This window comes from Strix uralensis, chromosome 19 (genome assembly GCF_047716275.1).
Source record: "Strix uralensis isolate ZFMK-TIS-50842 chromosome 19, bStrUra1, whole genome shotgun sequence".
Lineage (NCBI taxonomy): Eukaryota > Metazoa > Chordata > Aves > Strigiformes > Strigidae > Strix > Strix uralensis.
Window position 1 is genome coordinate 10,328,731 of NC_133990.1, and position 26,820 is coordinate 10,355,550.

Sequence of the window (26,820 nt, forward strand, 5' to 3'; positions counted from 1 at the left end):
CTAGCCACCTGGGCCTAAAAATTACCTGGTGACTTCCTAAAGTAGCAGTAAGGCAAAAAACTCAGCTAGAGGGAAAGAATAGTGAAAAATATTGTAGTGCCTTTGAGTTTTCCTCCTTTGAATGTGTTTTTTTAAAACAAACAAACAAACAAAAAACTTCTTGCAGTGTTCAAAACATTAATTACCTGCTTGGTAAGAATCTGTGTAAGAATTAGAGCCCTAGTTCTGCATTAGGATCTGTGCAGATGGAATTTTGTCTTGATTTTATTAGTGAAAGGCACTTTGGCAGAGAGACTGTGTCCATCAGTCATTTCCGTATCAGTTCACCTTCAAAACCAGGACCAAAAGCAGCACCTTTTTAAGAACATAGTGGGGAAAACAGTAAAGGATTTTAATTGAAACAGTTTTGTTTTTCTTGTGTCACTGTGGCTTGCTGATGGACTGATACGACACAGCAAAGGATCGTAGAAGGCTTGCTACCAATCCTACTGATTTAACCACCAACAAGACAGATTATTGGTGGGTTTCCATTTACTCCTACAGTCCTGGTTACAGTTGATTGTACGCAAGAAAGCGGGGAGAAGACCAGTGACGAAGCAATGCTTACTGTATCCGGTCAGGCTGAGGTCAAGCTGATTTGTCACTGTATATTTCAGCCCTGGCTTAAAGACCCATAATGTCTTTAGTAAACTAATGTTTAATTAATTTCCAGCCTGTTTCCTCCACAGTATAAATCTGTTGGTCCCCAGTGGTGCTTTGGTTGCCATCGTTGGCCCTGTTGGCTGTGGGAAGTCTTCTCTGGTGTCTGCTCTCCTGGGTGAAATGGAAAAGCTGGAAGGAGAAGTGGCTGTGAAGGTTGGTTGTTTATGATCCATTTGACAATGGTATGGAAATGTGCTGCTTATGCCTGCCATTGCTTATAGTGTACATCAGGCTGGAGAGGGAATTCTGTTTGCTCCTACGCCAGCTTGTTGTGTGTTTATTTGGATTGTGCCCACACCTGTTCAGCTGTGTTTTATATAAAATGACTTTCCTGATTCTATCAACTATACATCAGCAATTAGCATGCATATATGTATAACGTGAATGTATATCAAACAGGAGCTATATCTACGTGCTGCAGATTTTAATCAGAGTTGTAAGCATGAATTGCTGCTTGTCGCAAGTCAGAGGTTTCCTTTCTCCCTCCTTGTTCAAGGGTTCTGTTGCTTATGTGCCTCAACAAGCCTGGATCCAGAATGCCACGCTGAAAGATAACATTTTGTTTGGCCAAGCTTCTAATGAACAAAAATACCAAAATGTCTTGGAGGCCTGTGCTTTAAAAACTGACCTGGAAGTGCTGCCAGGAGGGGATCAGACTGAGATTGGAGAGAAGGTAATTTTAAATTTTTTTTTCAAGTCAGACCTGCTTGGTGGTTCCTGTTCTGTCTAGCTAAAGAGAGATTGCTGTAAAGTCAGCATTTGATTTGGTTTGATTTTTACAATGGCATCCCTGCTACAATCAACACTGAAACATGCGGGGCATTTTTGTGGAAGGCAGTTGGACTTAAACTTGTTCCTAACTTTAAGCAGGCCTTTGTACTGTGGTGCATAATTGCGCATCTAGCCCTGGAAGATGAGAGCATCCTCCATTTGTTGTCCAGTTGTAAATGTGCATCTGTCCGAAATATGTAAAGTCCTTCCTTTTCCTGTAAGGATAAAAAGGGAGGGAACATATGGTGTGCATCAAGTGAAAAAGTGGTATGATTATCCCTTAACACCTCATTTTAATGAGAAACTTGTACATCTGTGATTACCAACAAAGATTTTTTTTCATAGGCACTAAATTTGAGACGGATAGCATGAAGTGAGGTGGATACGTGGATTTATATGTAAGATGAGAGATGTGGAAGATGTTCCAGGTGCCGCAGCCCTACTTTGAATGTTTGCATTTTACATCCTGGTTGATGGTCTTCCTTTTTATAGTTTTGCACTTTAACAGCTCCCTTTAGGAGCTTATTAAGCAAGAGACTTACTCCGTCTCCAGATTGCTGGGTGAGTGGAAGTTTGGCAGTGAACAAACAGATTTAGAGGCATTCTGTTCCTGTCTCTGGCTCGGAGTGAGTTATTCTCTTCAGTGTCTCATGTTTCAATTTAGCATCCGTGTGTTTGACTGGGTGAGAGCCATAAAAAGTCATAGCTGTTGTTGGAACAGAGTTGTGTGATATGTTTTGTTCTCTCCTCTTTCCCCTCAGGGCATCAACCTCTCAGGTGGGCAGAGGCAGCGAGTGAGCCTTGCTCGTGCAGTGTACAGCAACTCTGACATTTACCTATTAGATGATCCTCTTTCTGCTGTGGACTCGCATGTTGCAAAGCACATCTTTGACAAAGTTATTGGTCCAGATGGGGTACTTAAAGGAAAAGTAAGCTGGCATTTAGATCCTCTTAAAAATGCACACAAACTCAAAAACACTGATGGGTAACAGGAAGGCTATTTCACCACTGAGGCTTGAGTGCTGAATCATTCCTGAATTTCTGTGTTTAACTGGCAATGTGGACACCTTTTCCCCACAGCACAGACTCTGCAGTGAGCTGCTATTTAGGCATGCCCAGAAACGATGTGATCTAGTCAGAACACGTAGAGGCAGAAACCTGGTCTGTCTTTTAAAATCCCTACTATGAGATCTCCAAAAACATTTGCAGAAACTTGTAAGGGTTGTCAGCTTTGTATTGCTTGTTGTTACTCGGAGGCAGCGCAGTGAGGAAGTTGTAACAGCTTACTGATTTTACAGAGGTCTTTGGCAGTATACAACCAAATTGCAATCTCTTTGTTTCCCCTTCTACTCCTGTTATGATCTTCTCAGACTATCTCAGAGCTCAAAAGGAAAGGACTGCAAAGAAAATCAGTACAAGGGAAAGGGGGAATGATAATTCCGTTGGTTTACTTCCCTTTCTGGTTATATTAACATGCAGTAGGGAGCACGATAAGTTCATGTACATATTTCCAAGCTAATTTGGCTAACAAGGACAGTGTATTTCCCCTGGCATTTCACACTGACATGGTAACTCACTCCCTGTCCCAAAAATGTGGTAGTATTTGGCTTGCTGAGTAGTGTTAGTCCCTACAGTGACAACCGAGAGATGTGGAGTTTTTCTCTTTTTTCCTATCCAGACCCGAATTCTGGTGACCCATGGCATCAGCTTCCTGCCTCAGGTAGACCATATAGTTGTCGTGGTAGATGGCAAAATCTCCGAAATGGGATCTTACCAAGACCTTCTGAAACAAAACAAGGCCTTTGCAGAATTCCTGCGAAATTATGCACTTGATGAAGACATCGAAGAAGACGAACCAACAAGTACAGTATTGCTTTTTCTTAAAACGTCTTTTTCCGTCAACCAGATTACAGATATTTTTCTCTGTATAAAGTGTCCCCTGCTTCTTCATGACAGACTGGCATTTGCCTTTCTGCGCTATCATGAAAACGATTGTCTAACGCCAGATCTGTGTTATTGATAAATGTTTTCACAAATTTCTTTCAAAATTTCATGTGGTTTGTCCTAGAAAAAAGCAATTCTTGTGTTAGAAATTGTTTTAAAGTTGGGAATTTATTTTACAATTAGCAAGGTCAAGCTCAGTAGGAAAATGGAGTAGCCAAGAACAGACTAGGCTTGCTATTAAAGGGGCTACCCAGAGTCTGGTATTTTTTCTCGGTTTATATGTTGTTTTTTTCATGTAGCAAAGTTCAAATGACATTTTAATCTTGGGTTACTTTTCAGCTTGGTTTGATTCTGATAAAATGATACAAGATTAGAGCATTTCGCTAAATGTTTCCTCTGTGTGACAGTGTTCCCACGCTCTTGCAGCACTGCTTCTCTCCAGACAGGCAGAGAGGAACATGCATGGCATCTTCTAGCAACAGCAGAGGCTTGCACTAGTTCCTGACATGACTCCCCCATCCCAAGATTATGCCTAGAGCATGCCCTATAAGTGAATTTAGCTAGAACCAGCTATAACACTATCGCTTAACATTTCTGATGCACCTAAGGAATGTCATGTAAATGCATTTGGCAGCCAACCTGCCTCACAAGATCTTTGCAATTTAGTTAGGAGAAGTGATGCACAGAGGGGATGTAAGCAAAACTATGGGGGAGTTTATGCACTATGATTTTCCTGCTGTGGTATTGTTTTTCATGACTTTTGCTTTCTTATAGCCACCTCTGTGCTCTCTGCTTTATTCATCAGAAAATCTGAGGTGTGATCTTGTCTTGCAGTGCTGGAGGAGGAAGAAGTCCTGCTAGCTGAAGACACCGTCAGCATCCACACTGATCTGGCAGATAACGAACCGGTGGTGAACGAGGTCCGCAAACAGTTCCTTAGGTAAACATGAGGTTCATGTGTTTATAGTCTGTCTGGGGCGAAACACATCTGAATGATGTTAGTTACATACTGCTTCTCAGTCTGGGCTTTAGTTTCCTTAGTTTCCTCTTACAAATAAATTGGTTTAGTGTCCTTTTGAAAATGAATGTGAAAGAACATGCAAAGAAGATCAAACATTCCTGCAATCCTCTTTTTAATCCAAACTGAACTAATTTCTTAAAGCAACTCTCCGGTTCTCAGGTAACACTACTGTATGTATTTACCCACACAACACTAAACTGCTACCAGTTGCATGGTAAATAAACCCTTTGCATTGTGCCTTTCCATTGGGAACCTTGTTTAAATGTTTTCATAACCATACCCATAGATCCTGTCCAGCTACTCTTGATGTGAAAACCAGAAACGCTCAGGAGTTAGCGATGAAGCCTCTAAAGGCCTTTACCAAAGAGCCCAGGCCCTGCCACAGCCTTTGTTAGGTACAGTATTTCTGGCATCACTGAGCATCCAGAGGGGTGGTACAAGCACCCGTAGCTGTGAGCGAGGCTGGTGTGGGAACTCAGCAAAAGAGCTGGGAGTGAGTCCAGTCTGCTGCATCCCAGTCTTGCCTTAGCACTGCCACAATGTGCCATTTTTCTCCTAATGACTCTTTTGTTTTAACTAGGCAACTTAGTGTAATATCTTCTGAGGGAGGAGAATGTCCCAACAAAATGTCAACGAAACGAAGAGTCTGTGAAAAGAAGCCAGCAGAGTCTCCTCTGCCAAGAAAAAATCCTAACGAGAAACTTATTCAGGCTGAAACCACTGAAACGGGAACGGTATGGTTTGATTCCCCCCTCCCCTTTTCCACATTTTTTTTTTTCTGTTTGAAAAAATCATTTTTATTTTTGTATTTGATCCAGTTCTGTTAAACGTGTTGTATAAATCACGACTGCAGGCTTTAGGCATTAATCTGGTGGCCACTGGTCATTCAAATTTGGGATTTTGGCAGAGGCTTCTGCACCTGGCAAGGGCTGTGTACTTCGGGGGGAAAAAAAAAATCCCTTCCAGCTCCTGCCACAGTCACCTGATACCGCATGCGCTGCGGTCCGTCAGCGCTGCCTTTGCATTGCAGAGCTTTCAGCACTGTTGGGCTTTAAAGTGTTTGGCTGCTGCTGAGTCCAGCTGCAGCACTGGGTATTTGATGACCCGCAGCAGTGGGTTATACGAGCCAGCTGCCGGCTCTGTGCCAGCAGATCTGTTCTGCCTAAACGATACCTGCCACCCTGTCTATGAGAGCATTTTATGTTTATAGGTACAAAAGGGACTGTAATTTTCCAAGCAGGGCCAGGGAGTGAAATGGGAACAGGGCAAAAGAGAAGGAAAAGGAAAAAAAAGAAGGTGAGAATACAAAAGTAAAAGAAAGGGACAGAAAGAAGCAGCGGATGGAATAGGATCAGGGAGGTTTTGTTAAAGAAAGCCCCTTCTCTCCAATTCAGAAGGCTCAGTGTGTCCTGTTTAGTCTGAGGTACATGGTCCATGGCACAGACGTGTAATTAACTGTTTCTGTGGATTATTTTAGTTTTCGAAGTCCCTGATCAACACCACTTGTTCTTTCAATTATTCCTTCTTATGCTTTTTTAGAGATTGAGTTTTGTCCTGAGTTTCTGTCTCTTTTTGCTTCTCTCCCTTTTTGCACTACCTTAGAGATAGCATCTTTTACTTTTTGTCCCAAGCATCATCTACTTATGTTCCTATTGGGGTGCACTAGCATTTGGTACCTCATTTAAGTTGCTGTAAAGACACCTGGATATACATATTCAGCACTTTTCCTTAAATAGGACATTTAAAGTAGTCCTGAGCTCAATATGCCTGCCAAGTTGCTGCTTGTGCCTGAAAAACTTGGCTCGTGCTCTTGTTACCCATCCTTTGCTGCTATTTGATCAGCCTCTTTTCTTTTTCTGGGTTTTTTTTCCCCTCTGGCATAGTCTTAGAAACTAAAACCCCACAAAACTAATAAAATACAGCTCCTCAAAATGGAGGAAAAGGGTATTTCAGAGAAGTTTCTGACTCGTTTTGAAAGTTATTGCCCTGACGTGGCGCTCAGGCAGATGAACTGTCCTCTGTGGTATGTTAGAGTTTGGGCAGTTTTGAACTTAGCAGTTCCTCTGACAAAAATTTTTTTTCTCTAAATGTGTCTAAACTCCTGATTGTGTAAGTTGTACAAACCAGCTTTGGTTTGTGATTTTGCAGGTAAAGCTAACGGTGTTCTGGCAATACATGAAGGCTGTCAGCCCTATCATTTCTTTAGTGATATGTTTTCTGTATTGCTGTCAAAATGCTGCTGCCATTGGGGCCAATGTGTGGCTCAGTGACTGGACTAACGAGCCGGTGATAAATGGGACTCAGCACAACACAGCCATGCGAATCGGAGTCTATGCTGCCTTGGGCCTCTTGCAAGGTGAGACCAGATGAAATCATGATGTCTCAGTCTTTAGTAAAGAGGGGAATTAGGTGGGAAAGCCATGGCACCAGTTGCTGGTGGCCCAAAATTGCCCCCCAAATCCTATCCTAAGCAAGGGAAGTAAAGTAACCTGGCGCCAGCAAGTCTGAGCTCAGCCTAACATTTTTAATTTTGTTGTGAAGCCCTTGGAGGGGGTTGAACAGGTGACATGGAAGCTTGAGAGAGATATGGTGGAGAGAAAACATGAAAACTTAGGTGCAGAAGAGACTGGAGGGTTGGGGTGAAGTTGTAGCATTAGGACTTCATGGAGGCTTGCAGAAAGCAGGGGGAAGATGGTTGTGTGTCTGTCTTAACGTGGACAGCATGGTGAAATCCTAGAGGACATGTTCCTGTGCCCTAGGCAGCACTGACCGCAATGGCGTAGTGCTAATGTGCATGGTAAGAGGAGGGTGGACAGGGAATATAGTAAAGGAAAAAAAGCTTCTAGCGCAACAGAAACTGCCAAGAATCAAAGAGCTGCGAATCGGGAACGTCAAGTTCACTGGTTAACACGTCTCCTCTTCACCTGTTAGGCCTCATAGTACTCATCTGCTCCTTTACCCTGGCCATGGGAGGCATTAATGCAGCCCGCACACTCCATGCTGCTCTGCTGGAGAACAAATTTCACACCCCGCAGTCCTTCTACGACACCACCCCGACCGGCCGAATCATCAACCGCTTTTCGAAGGACATCTATGTGATCGATGAAGTAATCCCACCGACCATCTTGATGTTCCTCGGAACATTCTTCACCTCTTTATCGACAATGATTGTAATTATAGCAAGTACTCCGCTCTTCGCTGTGGTTATCGTTCCACTTGCAATCCTGTACTTCTTTGTTCAGGTAACTGGAAAAATGTCTGACTACCATTGCAGTGACTCATTCCATTGTTCATGTTTCTTTTTAGGAAAAACAACATGAATTTGAGGGAAAATGGAAAGATCTGAAGTAACTACATGTTTATGTAAACAAAACATGATTTACTTCTCTGAGAAAAAGAAATGTCCTGTGAGATGTGATCATGAAATAAATAGGCATAACCTTTTTTTGCCTTTAAGTGATAACAGATAAGCCTACTGCTAGAGATAGAGCTGCAGTGCACTTCAATATATTGAAGTGTGTATATATTTGACATATTGACAAGTTTTTAAGGTGGTGATGAGTTAAAATATTGAAAATAGCATCAATTTTATTGACTTCTGAGCAAAAATGAAGCTTATTTTATAGACTGTAAATAGAGACCAAATAATGGAGATGCAAATTCATGTTTCACTTGGAAAATGAGGCTCCTACAAATGGATTTATTTTGTTAGTCTATATTAACTAAATTTAAAGGGACATAGATAAATTCAACTTACAGTCTATAGAAATTGCACTTACCCAATACTCTGTTGTGGTATGAAGCAAAGACAACTTTCTTGAAATTCTTAATTAGAATATTTTGGAGGGTTGACGTGAATCAGTAGCAATCTCCTTTAACTCCTTAATCTAAAAAAATCGTCACTGTTCATTAAGAGAGAAAGTATTTCATGTACCCTTCAATTTTCCCCCCAAAATGGCAGCGATTCTACGTAGCTACCTCCCGCCAGCTGAAGCGTCTGGAGTCTGTGAGCAGATCTCCCATCTACTCACACTTCTCAGAAACTGTGTCAGGGGCCAGTGTCATCAGAGCCTATAGACGAGTGAAGTCCTTCGTAGACATCAGTGATGTGAAGATGGATGAAAATCAGAAGAGTTACTATCCTGGCATAGTATCAAACAGGTAAAAAGGCATATAACTTCTTGTTTCTGCTCAGATAGTCCCATGTTTGCATAATTGGTCCAAGCAACCGTTTACCACTCTGCTTATGTCTGCCTTTTTACCAGGTGGCTGGGCGTTCGAGTTGAATTTGTGGGGAACTGTATTGTCCTTTTTGCTGCCCTTTTTGCTGTGATTGGTAAAAACAGCCTGAATGCTGGCTTGGTAGGACTTTCAGTATCTTATGCATTACAGGTATGTATTACAGCTTTCTGTTCATTGATGGGTTTGCATTTTTGTAGGTGGTATGGATAAATTAGCAATAATTTAAGTGCTTGTTAAAGCTGAAGTTAATAAGGAAATAATAAAAATGAGTTGTGGGACATCTGGAAACAGTAGAGATGACACTGAATGCTGACAGACTATCAGCAAGCTCACAGGCAGTAGGACTTATGGGCACTTTGGGAGCATCGAGGTTGTGCTGTGCCCCAGTATCCCCCGCGGCAGCATGCGGGAAGCTCAGGAAGTATCAGGAGAGCTCACCAAGGACAGGTCGTTTGAGCAGCATGGGCTTAACAGGTCCTGCATCATGCCTGCTACGTAACACATCGGTGTGTCCAGGTAATCACAGGCAGATCAGTAGGATTCATAAATAGGCAAGATAAACTATACTCAACCAAGCTGTGGATAGTTTAGCAGATTTAATGGCCTCACTCTTGTCAGAAGCTTTTTAGATACCATGAGTGTGCAGGATTGCTGTTAGCAATTTTCCAGTGAGACCCACGACTAGGGAAATGACTTCCAACCAACTTTTCTGAGAGGGCCATTTGTTAAATCACTGTGGGAGGCATATGCTTCTTCACATGAGCACCTGATTATCTGTAGACTTCTTGTCCCAGTAACTGTATTAATGTCAATGTGAAGGTAATTATTCCATTTGTAATATTAATGTGAATCCATGTCTTAATAGCAGTGTCTGGTTTTGTTGTTCCTCTGTGGTTGATATTTTGTTCCTTGTCTTCTCCAAGGTGACCTTGTCTCTGAATTGGATGGTCCGAATGACTTCTGAACTTGAAACTAACATTGTGGCTGTTGAAAGAATAAAAGAGTATTCAGAAACTGAAACAGAGGTCAGCTACCAAGCATCAAGCATGCTCACCAACAAGCGTGGTGAAATTTTAATGCACACATTTACGTGGTCTTTCTTTAGATTCTTGAGAGACAGTTCCTGCTCTGAGAGTGTTATCATTTAACGTGAACAAATGTCACTCTCTAAACTGTAATTTATGCTATCACAGCTCCAAATTATTACTGCCGTCATGCAGCCTGTTCTTAGCATCTCATTTCCTGCTACTGTGAGTGGCTATAGCACAACAGAGATGAGTTTCACCATCAGAATATTGCTCCCATTGGGTTTGAAGTGTTTGATGTGTAGCCCTACCTGCGTGGATGGTGCTGTGATCCTGATAGTGAGCACAGCTGCAGTACAATTATCAGGCTGTGCACATGTTTTCAATAGTATTTCTATTTAATCAGCTTAATCAGTCCTCATCCCCCATGAGAGAAGAACATCTCTAGGAACACTGTACTGCCTAATCCAGGCAAATCATCTAATCATCTACCTTTGTTGCCAGAGACTTTTAAAGGTGGCAGATGGAGCTATGCTGGGAAATGTGATGCTCTGTGGACACACTGGGTTTTGTAGCCCTGTGTACATGACGGAAGACTAAGAATTAGGAAATGGAGGATCTGAGGGGAGCTGCAGTGTACAGTTCTGGAGATTAAGTATTTAATCTGGAAGCTAAAAGGAAGCTAGACAAAATGCATGATACATGTTATAAGCCAGAGCTTGAGCTGGCATGAAACTGACAGTGTTCTATTAAAGTTAATGGAGAAAACGTAAATTTATATCCATTGAGGATTTGGCCCTGTATGCTCAGACTTATTTTCCTGTAAACGTCACAACAAAGACCAAAATGGATGGGTACTTAGAAACCCATGTTTCTGCCCCATTATTATAAATTTTTTTTGATAATGGAGATTTGATTTATCAGATATATTTCTAGTAATGCACAAAAGTTAATGTTTGTATCTTAGTTTCAGTTATTTTTTCTTAAACCTATATGAGGCATTTCTGACTTCTGTTTTCCTTAGGCTCCCTGGGTCATAGAGGGCAAGAGTCCCCCAGCAGACTGGCCATCCAGGGGGGAGCTGGAGTTTGTGAACTATTCAGTGAGGTACAGGAAGGGCCTGGATCTAGTGCTGAAGGATCTAAACCTCCAAGTGCACGGTGGAGAAAAGGTGAGTTACCAGCTGTGCGTCTTTGCTAGAACTTTGCTCTGAGCCTCCAGTGACAACTGGGGAGTAGAGGCCAGGGGCTACAAGCACACTTGCCCCAGCAGTGGAGGCCTACTCAAGCTGGCATTGCAGGAGCCAGCAGTGACAGCCGTGCTGTTGGTGTGACAGTATCCTCCAGGCTGGGACCAGTAGAACCACTTGCATGGGACTTACTGGACTTTCCAAGTTAGGCTGGCAACAGGCTGCTGTACACCATGTGGGAGGCACCAGCATAAGTGACAAAAATTCAGTGATAAGAACGCTTTTCTGAAGCGGTGCAGATGGGAGAAGGAATTCCAGTTTTTCTGCTCTCTGGCTTTCCCTGTGAAAGTTTTGGCATGGAAGGAAATGACATTCTTTTCTTCCTTAATCAGGAAATTGTCTTTGTTCTGGAAGATTCATTTCTTCATGCTTCAGTAGGAAGTTCTGAGGTTTGCATGCTGGTACAGAATAATTAGCATAGGAAAGTCCTCCCCTTAACAGGCTGTTATTAAAAGAGAAGAGAATTATACTAAGCAGACAGGATGACAGCCGCCTTATGGAATGGAGGTACACGTGCTTACAGTAAAGTCTGAATTACCCTCTGAAAAGTCTTTATTTCTTGTTCTTGAGTGACTGGACTCCTAGCATGGGTATGTCAGCTAATCACCCAAAGTTATGTCGGATGGCTCTAGGCCTATGTACATATTTATGTGCAATATCATTCAAATTAGGGGAATGGCAATATATACACTACAGTGTATGACACAGGTTTCTAGGGAAGGATGGTTACATTCTTTCTGAGATTCAGATCTTGTGTCTGATTCTTAGAGGAAACTTGGAAGTTTGTTTGGGGTTTTTTTGTTGGGTTTTGTTTTTGATTTTAACTATATGCTTTGTTGTAGATTGGAATTGTTGGCCGAACCGGAGCAGGGAAGTCCTCCATGACGCTTTGTCTCTTTAGGATCCTGGAAGCTGTAAAAGGGGAAATTAAAATTGATGGTGTGAAAATTTCAGAGATTGGCCTTCATGACCTTCGATCGAGGCTAACAATTATTCCTCAGGTACTGTTTCTGTGTATCACAGTAAAGGAAGAATCTCTAACAGCTTAGTGAACCATAAATAGTGGTTTATCCACAGAGGAAAATGCTTTGTTACATTCAGAAAATTGTTTCAGAAAAACAAACTGTTTATACTTTAAGTGGTCCTGTCCTGCCACCTTATAAGCTGACACGCGGTGATAAAACAGGATTTAGGATAAACCATCTTTACAGTTGGAACTTGAGTTTTGGGTGTGTATAACGTAATGTATTTTCAGAGTGGATGGGATCGGGAGGTGGCCTACCTGCAATGCAATGGAGACTTCAGAGCGGTAACTCATAATACCTGTGCTTAAAACAGCTAAAGCACTTGTCTAAGAAAGTTGGTTTTATATCCAGGATCCTGTTCTCTTTTCTGGAACACTGAGGATGAACCTGGATCCATTTAATAAGTATTCAGATGAAGAAATATGGAAAGCTCTTGAACTGTCTCATCTGAAGAGGTTTGTCAGCAGTCAGCCATCCATGTTGGACTATGAATGCTCAGAAGGTGGAGAAAATCTTAGGTGAGGAATGCTTGAACTAGAAACGTACACTGAGCTTTCATTCAGTGAGTAACACCTGAGCACAGGTTTACACTGTAGTCTGTTGTGTCTGAAATGATTTAGCCGCCTATTCCTGTTTCAAGAAAACCACTAAGGCTCCAACATTTGCCTACGGTTCTGTCTCTGCCACAAATGATCTGATTCTTCTTTGCTGCTGGGAAGGATTTCTCCCAAACCAAAATCCTGTCTTACCAGTAAAGAAGGAAGTCTCAGGATGACAGGGTGTTAGGAATAGGCAGTCCCTTAAACATGGTTTGGTAGGAAGGGAAATGCCATGATAACATATGTAACAGCTGTGCTGAATAAGGGGCCTCTGCCTAAACTGACACTTCAGCAATGTCTGTTTTCCATTATTATTTGGAAGACCCCTGAAGACATGAATGGGGATGCTAAAATGCCATGCTTTGATAAGCAGTGCTGGCTTCGGAGACTGTGAGGTAACCACATTATGTATGTGATCAATGTTCAGCTCCTTCCTCATCCCGCAGAGACACTCGGACAGAGCCTGTGTCTGGGGTGCGTTTGTAGCAGGGGAGGAAGTGTGGGCTGCCCAGATACTTAATTTTTTTTAGATAGTAGAAAGGACTTACAGCTTCAGAACATTTTTTTCTTTTTTTTTTTTAATCTTTTTTTTTTTGTTGTTAAAGTTTGCATATGCTCACTGTTGTTACAACTGTATGTGTTTCTGAAAACTCAGGCAGAAGCGTTGTAACCATTAGTTTCCCTGTCTTTGGTCACAGTGATAGAAAGGGGGCATTTGGTGGCTCTGTCAGTACAGGGTCAGGCAGTAAGTGAACACATACGCTAGAACTAGCTGAGCGACACTGCAATGTGTGTGTTAGCTCAGGCTGTTTGCTAAATACTGGTTTTTTTGTTTGGTAACTTTACGTGATGAATAAATCTGCTCTAGCACGAGTGATTCTGAGCAGTGGAGAGCTAAGGGCAGTGGGGTGTCATTTGTGAAAGCCCTGTCTCTGCTTGCAGCGTTGGCCAAAGACAGCTCGTCTGTCTGGCAAGAGCGCTGCTTCGCAAGACCAGAATCTTGATCCTAGACGAAGCGACAGCGGCTATCGACCTCGAGACAGATGATCTTATCCAGATGACAATCCGGACCCAGTTTGAAGACTGCACAGTGCTGACAATAGCGCACAGGCTGAACACAATTATGGATTACACAAGGTAAAAATCTCTTAATGGTGAGTGGCGAGGAGGCTCACTGGTTTACTGGGTGTATGAATCAGCACTTAAAAGGATCTGGTTTGTCTCTAGTCACACTGATGCTCTTGTCAGGTAGTATGTAAGCAATGATGTTTAAGCTGTATAATCCTAGAGTATCCAGACCTGACTTTGCCTCTGTTGGCATAAGAAACAGGTTCTGTATTCGCTAACCAGAGCCACACAAGAGATCCTACCCAGCTGCAAGCTTATGGATCCTTTTGAAATGAGCAGCTGCTGTAACTTTTTCACTAACATGATGTCATATTAATTACTTTAAAGTATATTACTATATTTCATGAGCTTTTATCTCCTTGGCTTTCTGGTACTGTATTTTCAATTCCAGAACCACCAGTATGACACTCCCACCCCCCTTATTACCCCTGGGAGATAGTGACTGTCCTGCACCTTTTTTAATCAAGCAGCAGCTCAGGGAGAATGTTTATCATCTGCTGTGTTTCAATGAGTGAAAATAATTGAGCAAAACAAAGGCAAGGCAAAGATTAGAGCAGTTTGCTTGATGATAAAAAGGGCTATCACACTTCTTGCAAGGAATTCTCTGACATATCTTTCCCTCCACCCACCTTTTGTTTTGCACAGGGTTCTTGTTCTAGACAATGGAACCATAGCTGAATTCGATACACCTGCAAGCCTTATAGCATCGAAGGGTATTTTCTACAGTATGGCCAAAGATGCTGGACTAGCATGAAAAGAAGATCCCCTGGGTTTTTGGTTTAGGTTTTTTTAGATATTACTGACTTGCCACAAAAGTGACTTGTGAATGTACTGTAATTTACAAACCAGTTTTTGTAGTAGATTAAACTTGTGATATGTGAACAAAGTATTTTACAATTATAAGGACCAGAAAGTGAATTTTATATTTTTAAATATTTTCTTTATACATAAAGTATTTTATTATATGCTTTTTTCCCAAAGAATGCCAAACATTCTGCCAAGAAAATGGATGTATCACAGGACAATATGTACTGTATTCAGGTTTGTAATTAGTAAATTATATTAATGGTACAAAATACACCTGTTTTGTGTGTTTTCTGCATAAGGATTCATTGGTTTTGAAGTGGAAAGACAGGCCCAGTTAAGCAGTGACTCAGCTGAAAAATAGATAATGTGTAATCTGTGAGTGGTTCCAACCTATTCCTTTTAGTACTTCCCCCGGGACAAGGGAGCTGAATGCTACGGCTTCAGGGCTGCGAGCCAGCCCAGGACCTTTGGTAGCCCTGCCCTGGGCCACTTTAGTATTATAAAATTCCTCTTCAGCAGGAGAATTATGAGTAAAGTGTATATAAAACTAAACCTATAGATGGCTTAATATAAATCATTCACTACACAATTTCTACCAATTTAGTGGACTCCACGTAAGCCTGCAGGGACACGACTGGCACAGAAGTATTATCATTTTGCTCTCTCTTATGTATGAAGTCACTATGAGTAAGTCTCCACTTAAGCTTAACATGGATGCTGAACAGATGTGTATATAATTTATCTCATTCAGCACTTATTCACCTGAAATAATATGTGATTTCTTTTGCAGAAATAAGTATCTACCTTATTATTGATAACCAAGCCTCCTCAAATAAAGGGAGTACTGTGTTTAAACAGTATTTGCTGCTAGAATCCGACAGAACATGTTCTGCTTTAGTTGTTCACTTCCTCCACCGAGCACTCTAGAAACCTACCTGGCAACAAAAAATTCCTATGTTTTTCCACGAGTAAAGTTCACAAAAACTTTGAGAAGACAAAAATAATCATTTATTAATTATTACAAATAATACTTCTTAAATAGAAAGAAGAATCTGCAGCCAAGCATTTGACATTAACATTTCATATAGCAGAGCACAAAGTAATGAATTATCATATACAGTAAGGTAACGATTAAACACTGATCAGATTGTTAGGAGTGTTAATAGTATCTTCTGTGTATAAACTGCATAAGGTATAAAAATAATCCTCGGAATGCATAGATAGCGATCAGCATCTGTGCAAGATATCAGTGTAACAACAGAGTCACCCAGCCAACAGCTGAGCTTTTCTCTCGTAGGTTTGAGTGGTGAATCCTGGTACCTTCATGGATTTAGCTGGCGTTTGGACAGCCGATGCCTAAACCCTGTCTGTTCTGCGTGCCAGGGAGAATGCAATGAAGTGTGATACGAGGAACAACAATTCTATTCCATTATGCAGAGGTTAATACACCAGCAATGTGGTATAAAAACAGGTACTGCCAATGACTCAGACCACACTTGACCTCGAACACTTTTCAGAAGAGGATATTTTATTGTGACAAAATGTTCTACTATTAGCCTTAGGAGACTGAGCTTCAGTCTAGTTAATTGGCACACAGGAAATTTGGTGTTTGCATGGATCTGTGCTTCCAGGTGAACACTGGACATCCGACTACAAGGCAGATTGGGAGAGGGCTCCCTCTTGTGTGCTCAGTCACTGCTGCGGAAGCTGCTCCCTTTGCAGAGTGCTAGTCACTGGATGGGAAAGAGAGAGCAGGGGTGAAGCTGGGCACCACGTCCTGTTGCATGAGCTGTAGTACAGGTGACCCCTCTGACTGCAGGGGAAGAACCAACTTCTGTCTTTCCCTGCCACAGCCTCGGAGAAAGGAGACAGGGCTGTGGTGGATACCCAGCTCCAGTCAGAGGGTCACGGGAGCAGTACGGATTTCAGGTGCAGCTCTAGCCTCAGCATTTCCTCCAGCTATTTGGGGTGGCTCCCTGCTCAGCATGCTACACCTACAACTCCCATTCACAGGGCCACATAGAGTGTACAGCTAACTCGGGCTGCAAATTCTTACTTAAGACCATAAAATCCTTTGGTTGCTGTAGTTTCCAGAGAAACTGGGGGGAAGGAAGGGGGAAGATGAAGAAAGAGGGAAATTCAGTCCGGTTTGGTACATTCTGTTTGCCTGTTACATCTTGTACTTTAGTTCGTTCATCTAATTCATAGTACACACCTTTACAGTTAGGCTACCTGAACAGAACTCTTCCTCTAATGCAAATGACTGAGTAAATACTAAAATAAAAAAAAATTAGATAAAACCCAGCTCTTAAATACTTTTCAATTTATTTATTCCAGAATTTCATAGCAAAGAAGTCTAATTCTGAATTTTAAGTGGAAATAAAAGTTTGGGGTGGTTTTTTCAGTTAAGAATATGGGTAAACACAAGTCATTGGGGAAAAAAAGGAAATATATTGCATAGGAACATCAGGATTTTGTATCAGCCCAGAAAATCCTGGGCATTTCACTAGTTTCTTTTTACACAGGCAACTTTTAAAGGTTCAAGATGTGATCTTTCTCGGGAATGTAGAAGTAAAAGGAAAATAAAATCACAATTTTTGTGCTTTTAAAAGGGGAAATTAAAGCAGCGTTGGAGAGATGTGTTGTCAATAAAGTAACAAAAATAGTACTTTAAATTGCACATGTCAATATTAGGTATTGACAGACAACAAATAAAAGGGATTTTGGTTGAGAGCGTATTTATGATTTGGATAAGTACTATCACTTTTTATTTTCAACCTGAGAAATAGGGAAAAGTGTAAACAGGGATTAAGAAATCACAGGTAATAAGTCACTTGATAGTATTTAAACTAGACATAGTTTTGTGCTTCTTCCACAGATTTAAACCTTTCTGTTTTTTTCCTTCTAAATAAGATATGACTTAAAATACACGGTCTAAAAAGTGAATGTTAATGGTAATGGACTCAGTACAAAGATTAAATGGGTTTCATGGCAGGTTCTTTAGCTTGAGTACCTCTGCTATTTTATAGCAAACAAATTACTAGAACAGTTTAAGGTAAGCCTTTCCCTGAGAGCTGCGAACTCTGCAGTATTTCAAGATTATCTTTTTGTAAGGAAAAGTGTTGCATTAACAGATAGTTCTACCAATACTTCCTTTGCATTAAGCTACTTTGAGAGCAGACTCATCACCCTTAGATTAACTAGAGACTGTAACTGTGCATAACAACTTTAGCTTATTTCAAGGTTAACAAAATAGATTATTTTTCCACATCATTAGCCCTTATAGATACTGTCTTTCAAATGTAATTTTAAAATTAGAGATACAAATATTTTGTTTTATTCTTTAAACAATTAGTATGTAAGTTCTGATGCCTTCTTGTTATAACCACTCCGTTCAGAAAGTGTTGAGACTCTGAAAAGTAAGTTTTTGTCGCTTACTGTTAGAACAAGCTCCAGTTCTTGGAAGTCCTGTAGCCTTGCAACATCTTTGTCCTTTAAATAAATACAATAAATTATTAGATGATAAACTAACTGTTCAATTTTGCAGAGGTAAGTTAAAATAATAGGCTTATACTAACACAAGGTATGTTATAAATATCCATAAATATGACAATTCTTTACTGTAAACTGGAAACAGACATCCTGTTGCATCATATTTATTCTGGGATCTTATTCAGCAACTCACTTAAGTCTATTTTTAGAACGAATGTAACACTGATGGTGAGTGCCAGTGATCAGTGGAATTACACTTGTAAAGATCTACCACATGCCACCCCCAACTCCTCTTTTTTCCCCCCTGGGTAATTTTAGAAGGTCATGAATTGATTCTTGCATCTACCCAAGAAGGTCCTGCACACAGCTTCCTCTGGAGCGGCCCCGGCACCATTGTAGGGCTGGCTTTGGCAAGGTCTTTAGAGAGCAGTGGAAGACACCCCCAGGGATAGAGGCTCCAGCTCTGATCCCCTCTGCAGCAGTACTCTGCTGCTAAACAGCATTAAATAGAATTAGTTTTGTATCACCTCAAGGAACAGTGAGTGCCCTGCAGTCCTACCCAGAGAGTCTGAAGTAATTAGAGCTGGAAATAAAACCAGTCCTTTCAACAACAATCTAAATTGGCAAGTGACAGAATTGCTTATGTCTTTTTTTTTTAATTCACTTCTTGACTAACAAAGAATAAGTCATCTTATAGTCAGTGAAGATGCAGTACAGTGAAGTCTATTAATCTAGGAGTAATCAGATTAGCTCCACGACTGACGCCAACAATGCTTGAGAGGGATTTGAGAGTGAAAGAAAGGTCAACGGTGAATCAGTGAAACAGGTCAGCAGGTCCGTTTTCTGTTTGCTGCACAGGTAAATGTCACTGAAGGGAAAAGACAGTTACATTCAGAGGCCTGCGCTCACAATAATTCTGAAACAGCTTTCTGTTTTTTGAAAGGACTGCATACAGTCCTTCCTGAGCTCTGGTGAGTACTGCAGGCCTTTTAAATGCTGATGGCAGGTCACAGTGGTGTGGTATTGCACTGAACTTAAGAAGGTAGTAATCAGGTATTAATTGGGCTCAACACCAAATGTTTATGAATGGAAATGATCAAGAAACTTGAGAACCTTTTTACTAAAAGAACCCAAACAACTGGTGAGTGCTGGAAGTTGAAGGGAGGTTTTCTGTTTTGGTGTTGGGGTTTTCTGGGGGGTTTTTTGCAACATGGGCAGGTGACCAATAAATTATTCCTTTTTAATGGTAACCTGAAAATCTTTTTATTAAGTTACTGCACTTCAGAATTGACAGTTCTTACCTTTCTTAACATTGTATTTGGTAATTTTCTGATCTTCTGTACGTGCTCAGGATTAACACCCAGCTCACGGCAACTCACTCGGAGCAGTTCCTTATAGGTCAGTTCTTGTCTGTCCAGTTCAATTTCAATGAAGTCATTTTCTCTAAGATTAGGGTTTTGTATTCTAACTTTAAGCACCAGTTCTATTAGAAATAAAAAGGTACATTAATAGGCAGATGTATAAAGGAATTGGAAAAGATATCTCTATACTAACTTCCAGATATTTCTATGTTCTTTTAACCTTCTTTGTATCATTTGTAACAATACAAGAATCCTCAGAAAGCAAACAACTGGATTTGTATGACCACAATTTTCATTAGATTGACTTTTATCAACCTATATGAAAAAATTATTACAAATCTAAACGAGTGTGTGTGGTGCATGTATGAACCTTTGCGTGAATACCCATTTTACTGGATTTAAGCTAAATTAAAAGCAGATTATACTGGGTATCAATTTCCTGAGCAATCCAAGATTGCTTTTATTGTTTTTTGATTCTTTTGGTCATTGGTTAACTTCTCATTGCTAATTCATGGCATCAGAACCTTTTATTTCAAGGATGAAATTCTGAACTGAAACTGAAATTCCAGATTTTCCTCTCTGAGCAGGCAAAATTTACCTGCAGATCGTGTAACAGTTCACCTCAAGACTCAGGTCTGCAGATTGAGCCAAGTGAGGTTCTCTCTTGAGCCCACTGGCTGCCTACTCACATTCTTTATTTGAGTATGCTATTTAGAGAATTAGATTACCCTGGTGTCTGTACGCTTTTGTAGCATTTGAGACAAACAGCAAATGTTTTCATCAATAACAGTTCCAGCAGAAGCAGGATAGCTGCCTCTTTAATGCCCTTCAAATGTTTCCTGAATGCCTAAGCATGGGAACCTGAAAATCTCTAGAAGTGCTGTGAATACATGTCATCCTAATTAGTCTATTTTCACCGTCCAAGATGACAGAAGTTCTAAGACAAAGCGAGAAGAGACTTTTACTGTTACCTTGCATATTAAGTGGAAAAGCTCCTGTGAAGAAAACTGGCTGAAATGCTGGCACAGGCCCCATACAGGAGCCGTTCTCCTGCTGAGGTACGGACTGATGGGATACAACCGGCGAAGGGGGACTTCTGCTCCAAGACACAGAGCCCTGGTAAACTGGACCCCTCTGAAGGACGGGTTTGGAGGGTGGTGGTGCAGCAGCCGCTCTGGGCAGTGATGGCACGCCCCCGTTACCAGCCGCCTCGGGAGCAGCGTTCCCATGCGCTAACGGCACACATCCGTAAGTCTCCACATCAGGTAAGGAAGAAGAGTCGGTATCTTGCGATTCCAAGTGTGAGATACTCCCATTCACAGAGGGATCTGGAATACTGTTACTCATGGTGTTATAAACGTAAGGGAAAGGTGGGTTAGCCAGATAATTAGGGATGATTGGCAGATCCGAATCTTTCTTTAAGTCTGCGAGTTCGTCATCTTCCACTGTAAAACAAACAAAACAACATTATCCAAGACTGATTTGAGGGGAAAAAAAAGTATTGCTATTGCGCTGTGGTGTTTCTTTGGTTGTTTTAGTTGTTTGTTTGGTTTTTTTTTTAATGGGGAGGGAGCAGAGTGTTAAAAGCATCACAGGTTAAAAGATGAATCAGGAAGCACTATGCCTTTTTTTTCTACAGTAAACAGAACCATGCTCAGGTGTTGCAATACAGTAAACACAAAAGCAGAGTCTGATTCTAGTAATTCTGGAGGTGCTATTTGCTTCTAAACACTGCAATACTTTGGTTTGGTTTGTTTTAATCCATAGCCAGCACATGGTCTCTGGTGGTATAATGCTACCGTCTTCATAATGTATAAGGCAATGAAAAACAAAGGGTAATATGTTGTTCGATATTAAGGCAGGGGATAAAGGGAAAAGAACACGCAGTACTGGGAGAGCTGAAACATTACCAATTCAACAGCTGGGAGACAATAATGAAAACAAAACCAGACAAGGGAATACAAAGGGGAGAAAAGAGGTTGTTAATCGACCACATTTCAAATTACTTATCACCTCTAGCAGCAATGCCTACTCTGCTCCAACAGTTACAAAATATGATAAAAGTGCTCTACTAATGTCCTCTAATGAGCTGTTTCTTTGGGCTGCTAATTTTCCATTTATTCAAGAGAGTGTCTAAGCTCCATAGAACATCAGGAAAATTAGGTGTTGCTTATATAAGGGCTTCACACAAATTTGAGAGATTTTTCTCCTGTTGTCCTTTTGAAAATAGGAAGCTGCGTCTATCTGTCACTGGTTTAATCATGGTGTTTTTCAAAATACTGTTCTTCTAATTTAGAAAAAAATTTTGCTAGCTGGATATGGAATTTGTTGGTAATCCTCTTTTCTTAAACTTTGACTTCTTACCATGTAAACACTCTAGGAATCAAGTCACAGTTATTACTAAAACCCAAACACGGTATCTTCACATGCAAGATTGGAACATACATGCGTTAAACAGCCTTTTACTAGAGTCTGTGAGGATCATACCACATAGCCAATAGGTTTACCTCCCAACATCTTCCTTATCTCTCTCTTTGACGTTAACTGGGCCGGCCTTTCTCCTTTCTTCGTGAGGATCTCCTTGTCAGCGCCGGCGTGCAGCAGGTAAGCCACCACTGCAGCGTGGTTCCGTTTACATGCCCAGTGCAAACAAGTCCTGCACATGGAAAATGTTAACACTGTTTGAAATCCTAAATTACAGCAGATTAATTTCCACTCATTCTTGCTGCCTATGACAAGAACAAGACTTAATGCATGTCTACATGAAAAAGATTTTAATTGCAATCTCCCTTGGAAATTTACACTGGGTTTGGAGCCTGCAGTGACACCTGCTGATGTAGTTTTCCCTTGCTCTAATGCTCTTGATACCAAGTTACCGTAGTAGTATTTTTAGAGTTCAAGATCTTTTCAATTCGTCATTTATTAGGCTACTAACTTTTCTGGAAAAATAAATATAAAAAAGAAAGCTTGCCTATGCTATTGTAATCTTTGAAAGAATAAGTTTTACTTAAAACACTTGTGTGTGCGTATATGTGAGCTAACAGGGACACATCCCTAGGATGTTATTTTTACTCTTTAATTAATGCTGTGAGCACAATGACTTGCACTTTTTGGAAAGTAAAAATGTTTAAAATAAGCATAGTTTCTAAGCACAGTTTTGTGCCCAGTTGCTACTCGCTCCACCAGCAATTCCCAGGCTTTCATCTGCAGATAGTTTTCTGCAATCTGTAACAGATGCACAGAACTAATCGCTTTTCTATTTTTTTTAAATTATTATGTGCAGTTGCTGACCTAGAAAGACATAGTAAAGAAATATCCTAAAAGCTTATTGAGTGCTTAGTGTTAGGGACCTAGACACAAATTATAACTCACTATACAGTCTTGCCATTCTTCCCTATCCCAGGTTCTAGTGGTGTTTGATCTTTCTCTAACCTTTATATTTTAATTCTCTAGCTCCAGCTGAAGGAAACGCTTCAGAAGAAGTGTGTTCCCTTAACCCTTCTCCAAGTTTAGTTATTTATTTTTTAAGAATTAAATAAAATAGAGATAAATAATAAACTTATAAGGGAAAAAAGTTTCAGTTGAAAGTCCAGCTCCAAAAAGCTTTTCCATTTGGATTTTCTTGGGGTTTTTTTAAGAAGATACAGTCATTAGGCTTCAAAGTTGTATCTTGAGCATTAACTCCCAACTTTATATATACAATTCTGCTCTTTTAAGTTTTCTTCTGTAGAAGTATGTAAAGGAGAAAAGAGAGAATCTGATCTTTGAAGGGATACAAATCAGGAAAAAACAAGAAGACAAGGTAACTTGCAAAACCTCATTCATTGTATATATTCTGACTTAATGAAACCCATCTTACCAGAAACAAAAGGCTCGATTCTACAATTCCTTCTTACTAAAATTAATGCATCTTGATGGCAGAAAGTATCTCTGAATTAAAGGTAATGCGACTAGTCACTGCAGCGAGAGGTTATGTGGAATTAGAATCTAATTGGAGAGACGTGAATGTAAGTGTATGTACACATATTATTTTTCTTCATAGACTATCCCAGGAAGGGTGCTACAAAATCTGTGTTTCAGAGGTGATACTGCTAGCAATGTTGTACAATCCTGTATTCTCTCTCCACGGTTGGGCTGTGCATTTCAGCTAGAAAGTGCCATTTTTAAACGGGATAAAAGAATCTTGCCAGCAGAAAGTGTTCCTGAATTTTTAACACCAAAGATCCCACAGAATCTGAGACAAGCTCCACGAAACTCAGACCAGGTTGGTTTAGTTTTTCTGTGTAGCGTTTTCTGGACTTTTCACGAGTGTGAATAGCCTGCATGAGTTCAGAATTTGCATTGCAAAGTCACAAACTAGTTTGGACCAAAGTGGTGGGAAAAAGCGCAGACAGCGTGGTCGTGTTTGCTCCGAGCGCAAAATCTGCAGGTTTAGTTTGTACAGAAGGTACAGAGCCTCAATAGCACTGGCCTCACTTTGGGATCCATCCTGACCACTTCACATGGTCTCATGCAGAATGGTACCAGCTACCCATGGACCCAACACGCATCAAAACATAAGTACTCAGCACCTCCTAGCATCAGAGATACTGAGAAGGTCATTGGAGAAATTTAAATTCTACAAGCAAACTTAAATACAGTGAAGATCCATTTATTGCCATAGTTAAATATGACCAGATCATTATTTTTTAAAATAATTATATTTTATATTTCTTTCATCAATTCCAGTTTTAGATATGAACTCATTTTGATGACAAGCAGCTGCTTATCTTACAAACTAAGATAATTCAACATCTTATGAATCAGTTCTCTTAAAGTTTTACAAGTTCTAATTTTAATCACCACACTTTGAACCTCAAGTTGCAAGTGTCCCACACTTCTCAAAATTGCTGATCAAGCCTGCTTCTTTAAAAGACTAGCTCTTTTCCTAATTTTATTCTTTTTAATTACAACTTCAAGCACAATACAGCACGGTAAACACGGGCTGAACTGAACTTAGAGAAAACAAGTCTCCAAAAATGCTTGAGCATTCCCTGTAATTCCTGCTTCAGAGAACATTTTGTGTGTGTTCATGTATGGAGTCCCACTTGTACCAGTGTCTATTACTGAAAAGTCTCAGTTTTAGCATCATCGGGTGGTAGCTGAATGAGATGTCAAAACCAGAGCGTTTGTATGTATCACTGAAACAGGCTGCAAGTTCCCTGTTTGAAAGGGAAAGTCATTTTCAAACCTGATTTAGGAGTTAATAAAAAATATTTCTGGTTAGCCATGAACACTTATTGGCAAGCCGAGGTTTGCCTTTTGACTACCTGTGCTGTCTCAGGCTGCCAACATGTCCTTCTAGAAACAAACAAAACAAAATCAATACAAAGTACCCCCGCAGTGACCTGGGGAAGCAGCAACCAGCGCAGGATCCAAGCAGGGGCTGGGAAGGGGCCGCGTGTTTGTGACGGCGGTTATCAGCTGCACCACCATTTTTATCTCTTTGTAGAGAGGTATCTACACCGAGGAGTACTTGGCAGCGGATCGACCTTTTAATTCCAGTCTAAATTCAAACGGATTCGTATTTCGCGTGGAAGAGTGACCCCCGGCAGCGCTAGCGCGGGAGAACCGGCGCAGCAGCGCCCGCCGGCGCGGGAAGGGCCTTACCAGCCGTTGACTTCGTTCTGGGAGTTGAGGCTGACCCCCAGCTCCACCAGCCTCCGCACCTCCTCGGCGTCCCCCAGCGCCGCCGCCTCCCGCAGCCGCTCCTGCCGCTCCCGCTCCGCGGCCGGAGCCGCCATCTCGCCGCAGCCCCCCCCCGCCCCCGGGCCGGGCCGAGCTCTCATCGCCCGCGCACCGGCCGGCGCCGGGCAGGGAGCGGCGGCCAGGCCGCGGGCCGCGCCCGGTGTCACCCCCGCAGGGCCCGGGCCGCGCTCCGCCGGGGGACCCTATTGCCGGTGACAACCCCGGCCCGGGCATCGGGTTCCGGCTGCCGGTCGCGGCGGCGCTGCCCGGCCCCGCGCGGGTACGCGGCGGCCCCGGGGCAGCGCTCGACACCCTCTAATCGCGAGTGCGCGGCTCTGCCGCCCTCCCGTTTGTTCTTGCGGGCTCTAGATTCATGCAGCTGCTCTGTCTTAGGAAATTCTTGTCATCTTTGTGCACTCTCAGCAAAATCGGTTAATCCCTAAAGAAAAAAAAAATCAACATCTGCTTGCAAATCAACTGGAAAGATTACAGGTAATGCCTGTAATTTGCATCATTTGTTTTGAAAAGCTGGTTTTGGTTGCTGTGGACTTGTCCTAAAGTGAGTTACGGGGGAGAGAACAGCTGGTAAAAATTTCACAACTATAAAAAGCCAAAATAGTAATTTCAAACTCCAGCCAGACAGCAAGCCATCTCTAGTCCAGTCTGCTCTGTGCAACCATGCTGGGGAAATCCATGGTACTTAGGCTCCAGTGTACCTGTTTCCTTCCTTGGTGTAGTTGGAGCAATACAAAGAGCTGAACCACGGCCCAGTTCTGTTTTCTAAAGCAAACACCCGCGTCTCTGCCAGTCAGAGAGGGACCTGGGGGTGTTGATTGACAGCCGGCTGAACAGGAGCCAGCAGTGTGCCCAGGTGGCCAAGAAGGCCAATGGCATCCTGGCTTGTATCAGCACTAGCGTGGCCAGCAGGGACAGGGAAGGGATCTTACCCCTGTGCTCGGCACTGGTGAGGCCGCACCTCGATGTCTGGGTTCAGTTTTGGGCCCCTCACTCCAAAAAGGCCATTGAATGACTCGAGCGTGTCCAGAGAAGGGCAACGGAGCTGGTGCAGGGTCTGGAGCACAGGACTGATGGGGAGCGGCTGAGGGAACTGGGGGGGTTTAGTGTGGAGAAGAGGAGGCTGAGGGGAGACCTCATGGCCCTCTCCAACTCCCTGAAAGGAGGGTGCAGAGAGCTTTGGATGAGTCTCTTTAACAAAGTAATAAGTGATAGGACAAGAGGGAATGGCCTCAAGTTGCGCCAGGGAAGGTTTAGACTGGATATTAGGAAGCATTTCTTTACAGAAGGGGTTGTTGGGCGTTGGAACGGGCTGCCCAGGGAGGTGGTGGAGTCCCCATCCCTGGAGGTGTTCAAGAGTCGGGTTGACCCAGCGCTGAGGGATCTGGTGGAGTTGGGATCTGTCAGTGCTAGGTTAACGGTTGGACTAGATGATCTTCAAGGTCCCTTCCAACCTAGATGATTCTGTGATTCTGTCCTATCCTACCCCCAAAACCCAGACTGGGGGTAATAAGACTGGAAATTCATACAAGTTGTGTTGCATCGATTTCAGTTAAACTGCTCCAACAGTTCCAGGGGGTTGTTAAACCATTACAAACTTGCAAAGCTTGAAAGAACTTTGTGGTGCCTTACAGCCCTGCGTAGTGGAGCGTTACGGACGGATTTCTGAGGAGACTGCGGGTAGCTGTTTGCGTGGAGCCCTCGGGGACTCT

At 41.9% G+C, this 26,820-nt stretch overlaps 2 protein-coding genes across 5 annotated transcripts in view; one reads left to right on the plus strand and one right to left on the minus strand.

Annotated features, from left to right (window-relative positions):
* The window catches only part of ABCC3 (ATP binding cassette subfamily C member 3), a 49,171-nt gene extending 34,389 nt beyond the window's left edge, over positions 1-14,782 (plus strand). Inside the window, exons 16-31 of one of the 2 annotated variants that reach the window (XM_074888774.1) lie at positions 729-855; positions 1,199-1,375; positions 2,235-2,402; positions 3,152-3,335; positions 4,252-4,357; positions 5,019-5,172; positions 6,587-6,794; positions 7,370-7,680; positions 8,400-8,599; positions 8,704-8,830; positions 9,604-9,705; positions 10,730-10,876; positions 11,797-11,955; positions 12,331-12,497; positions 13,521-13,715; positions 14,352-14,782. In XM_074888774.1, coding sequence (XP_074744875.1) covers positions 729-855; positions 1,199-1,375; positions 2,235-2,402; positions 3,152-3,335; positions 4,252-4,357; positions 5,019-5,172; positions 6,587-6,794; positions 7,370-7,680; positions 8,400-8,599; positions 8,704-8,830; positions 9,604-9,705; positions 10,730-10,876; positions 11,797-11,955; positions 12,331-12,497; positions 13,521-13,715; positions 14,352-14,460 — 2,641 coding nt within the window. In that variant the 3' untranslated portion in view covers positions 14,461-14,782. Of the gene's footprint in view, positions 1-712; positions 856-1,198; positions 1,376-2,234; positions 2,403-3,151; positions 3,336-4,251; positions 4,358-5,018; positions 5,173-6,586; positions 6,795-7,369; positions 7,681-8,399; positions 8,600-8,703; positions 8,831-9,603; positions 9,706-10,729; positions 10,877-11,796; positions 11,956-12,330; positions 12,498-13,520; positions 13,716-14,351 lie in introns of those variants that run through there. The other variant, XM_074888775.1, reaches the window with a different exon arrangement.
* ANKRD40 (ankyrin repeat domain 40) lies at positions 9,614-25,278 on the minus strand. 3 transcript variants are annotated; one of them, XM_074888777.1, is made up of 6 exons: positions 25,016-25,278; positions 21,874-22,022; positions 20,338-20,811; positions 19,307-19,488; positions 17,952-18,005; positions 9,614-9,664 (listed from the first exon to the last, which is right to left on the minus strand). In XM_074888777.1, the coding sequence occupies exons 1-6, from the start codon at positions 25,192-25,194 to the stop codon at positions 9,653-9,655; spliced, it is 1,050 nt and encodes a 349-aa protein (XP_074744878.1). In that variant the 5' UTR covers positions 25,195-25,278; the 3' UTR covers positions 9,614-9,652. The 3 variants fall into 3 exon arrangements, with proteins under 3 accessions (XP_074744878.1, XP_074744879.1, XP_074744877.1); XM_074888778.1 differs by lacking the exon at positions 9,614-9,664 and adding an exon at positions 15,499-16,246 and having other exon boundaries at positions 25,016-25,277; XM_074888776.1 differs by lacking the exon at positions 9,614-9,664 and having other exon boundaries at positions 15,499-18,005.
* Between the last annotated feature and the right edge of the window lie 1,542 nt (positions 25,279-26,820).

What these genes read in the sequence shown, in the direction of transcription:
- ANKRD40 (XM_074888776.1), bottom strand. Translation starts at nt 25,194, where the DNA reads ATGAGAGCTCGGCCCGGCCCGGGGGCGGGGGGGGGCTGCGGCGAGATG. An exon ending in GATAAGGAAGATGTTGGGAG is followed by an intron (nt 20,812 to 21,873) that starts GTAAACCTATTG and finishes TTTGTTTTACAG; the next exon opens with TGGAAGATGACGAACTCGCA. An exon ending in CAAATACAATGTTAAGAAAG is followed by an intron (nt 18,006 to 19,306) that starts GTAAGAACTGTC and finishes ATTTATTTAAAG; the next exon opens with GACAAAGATGTTGCAAGGCT.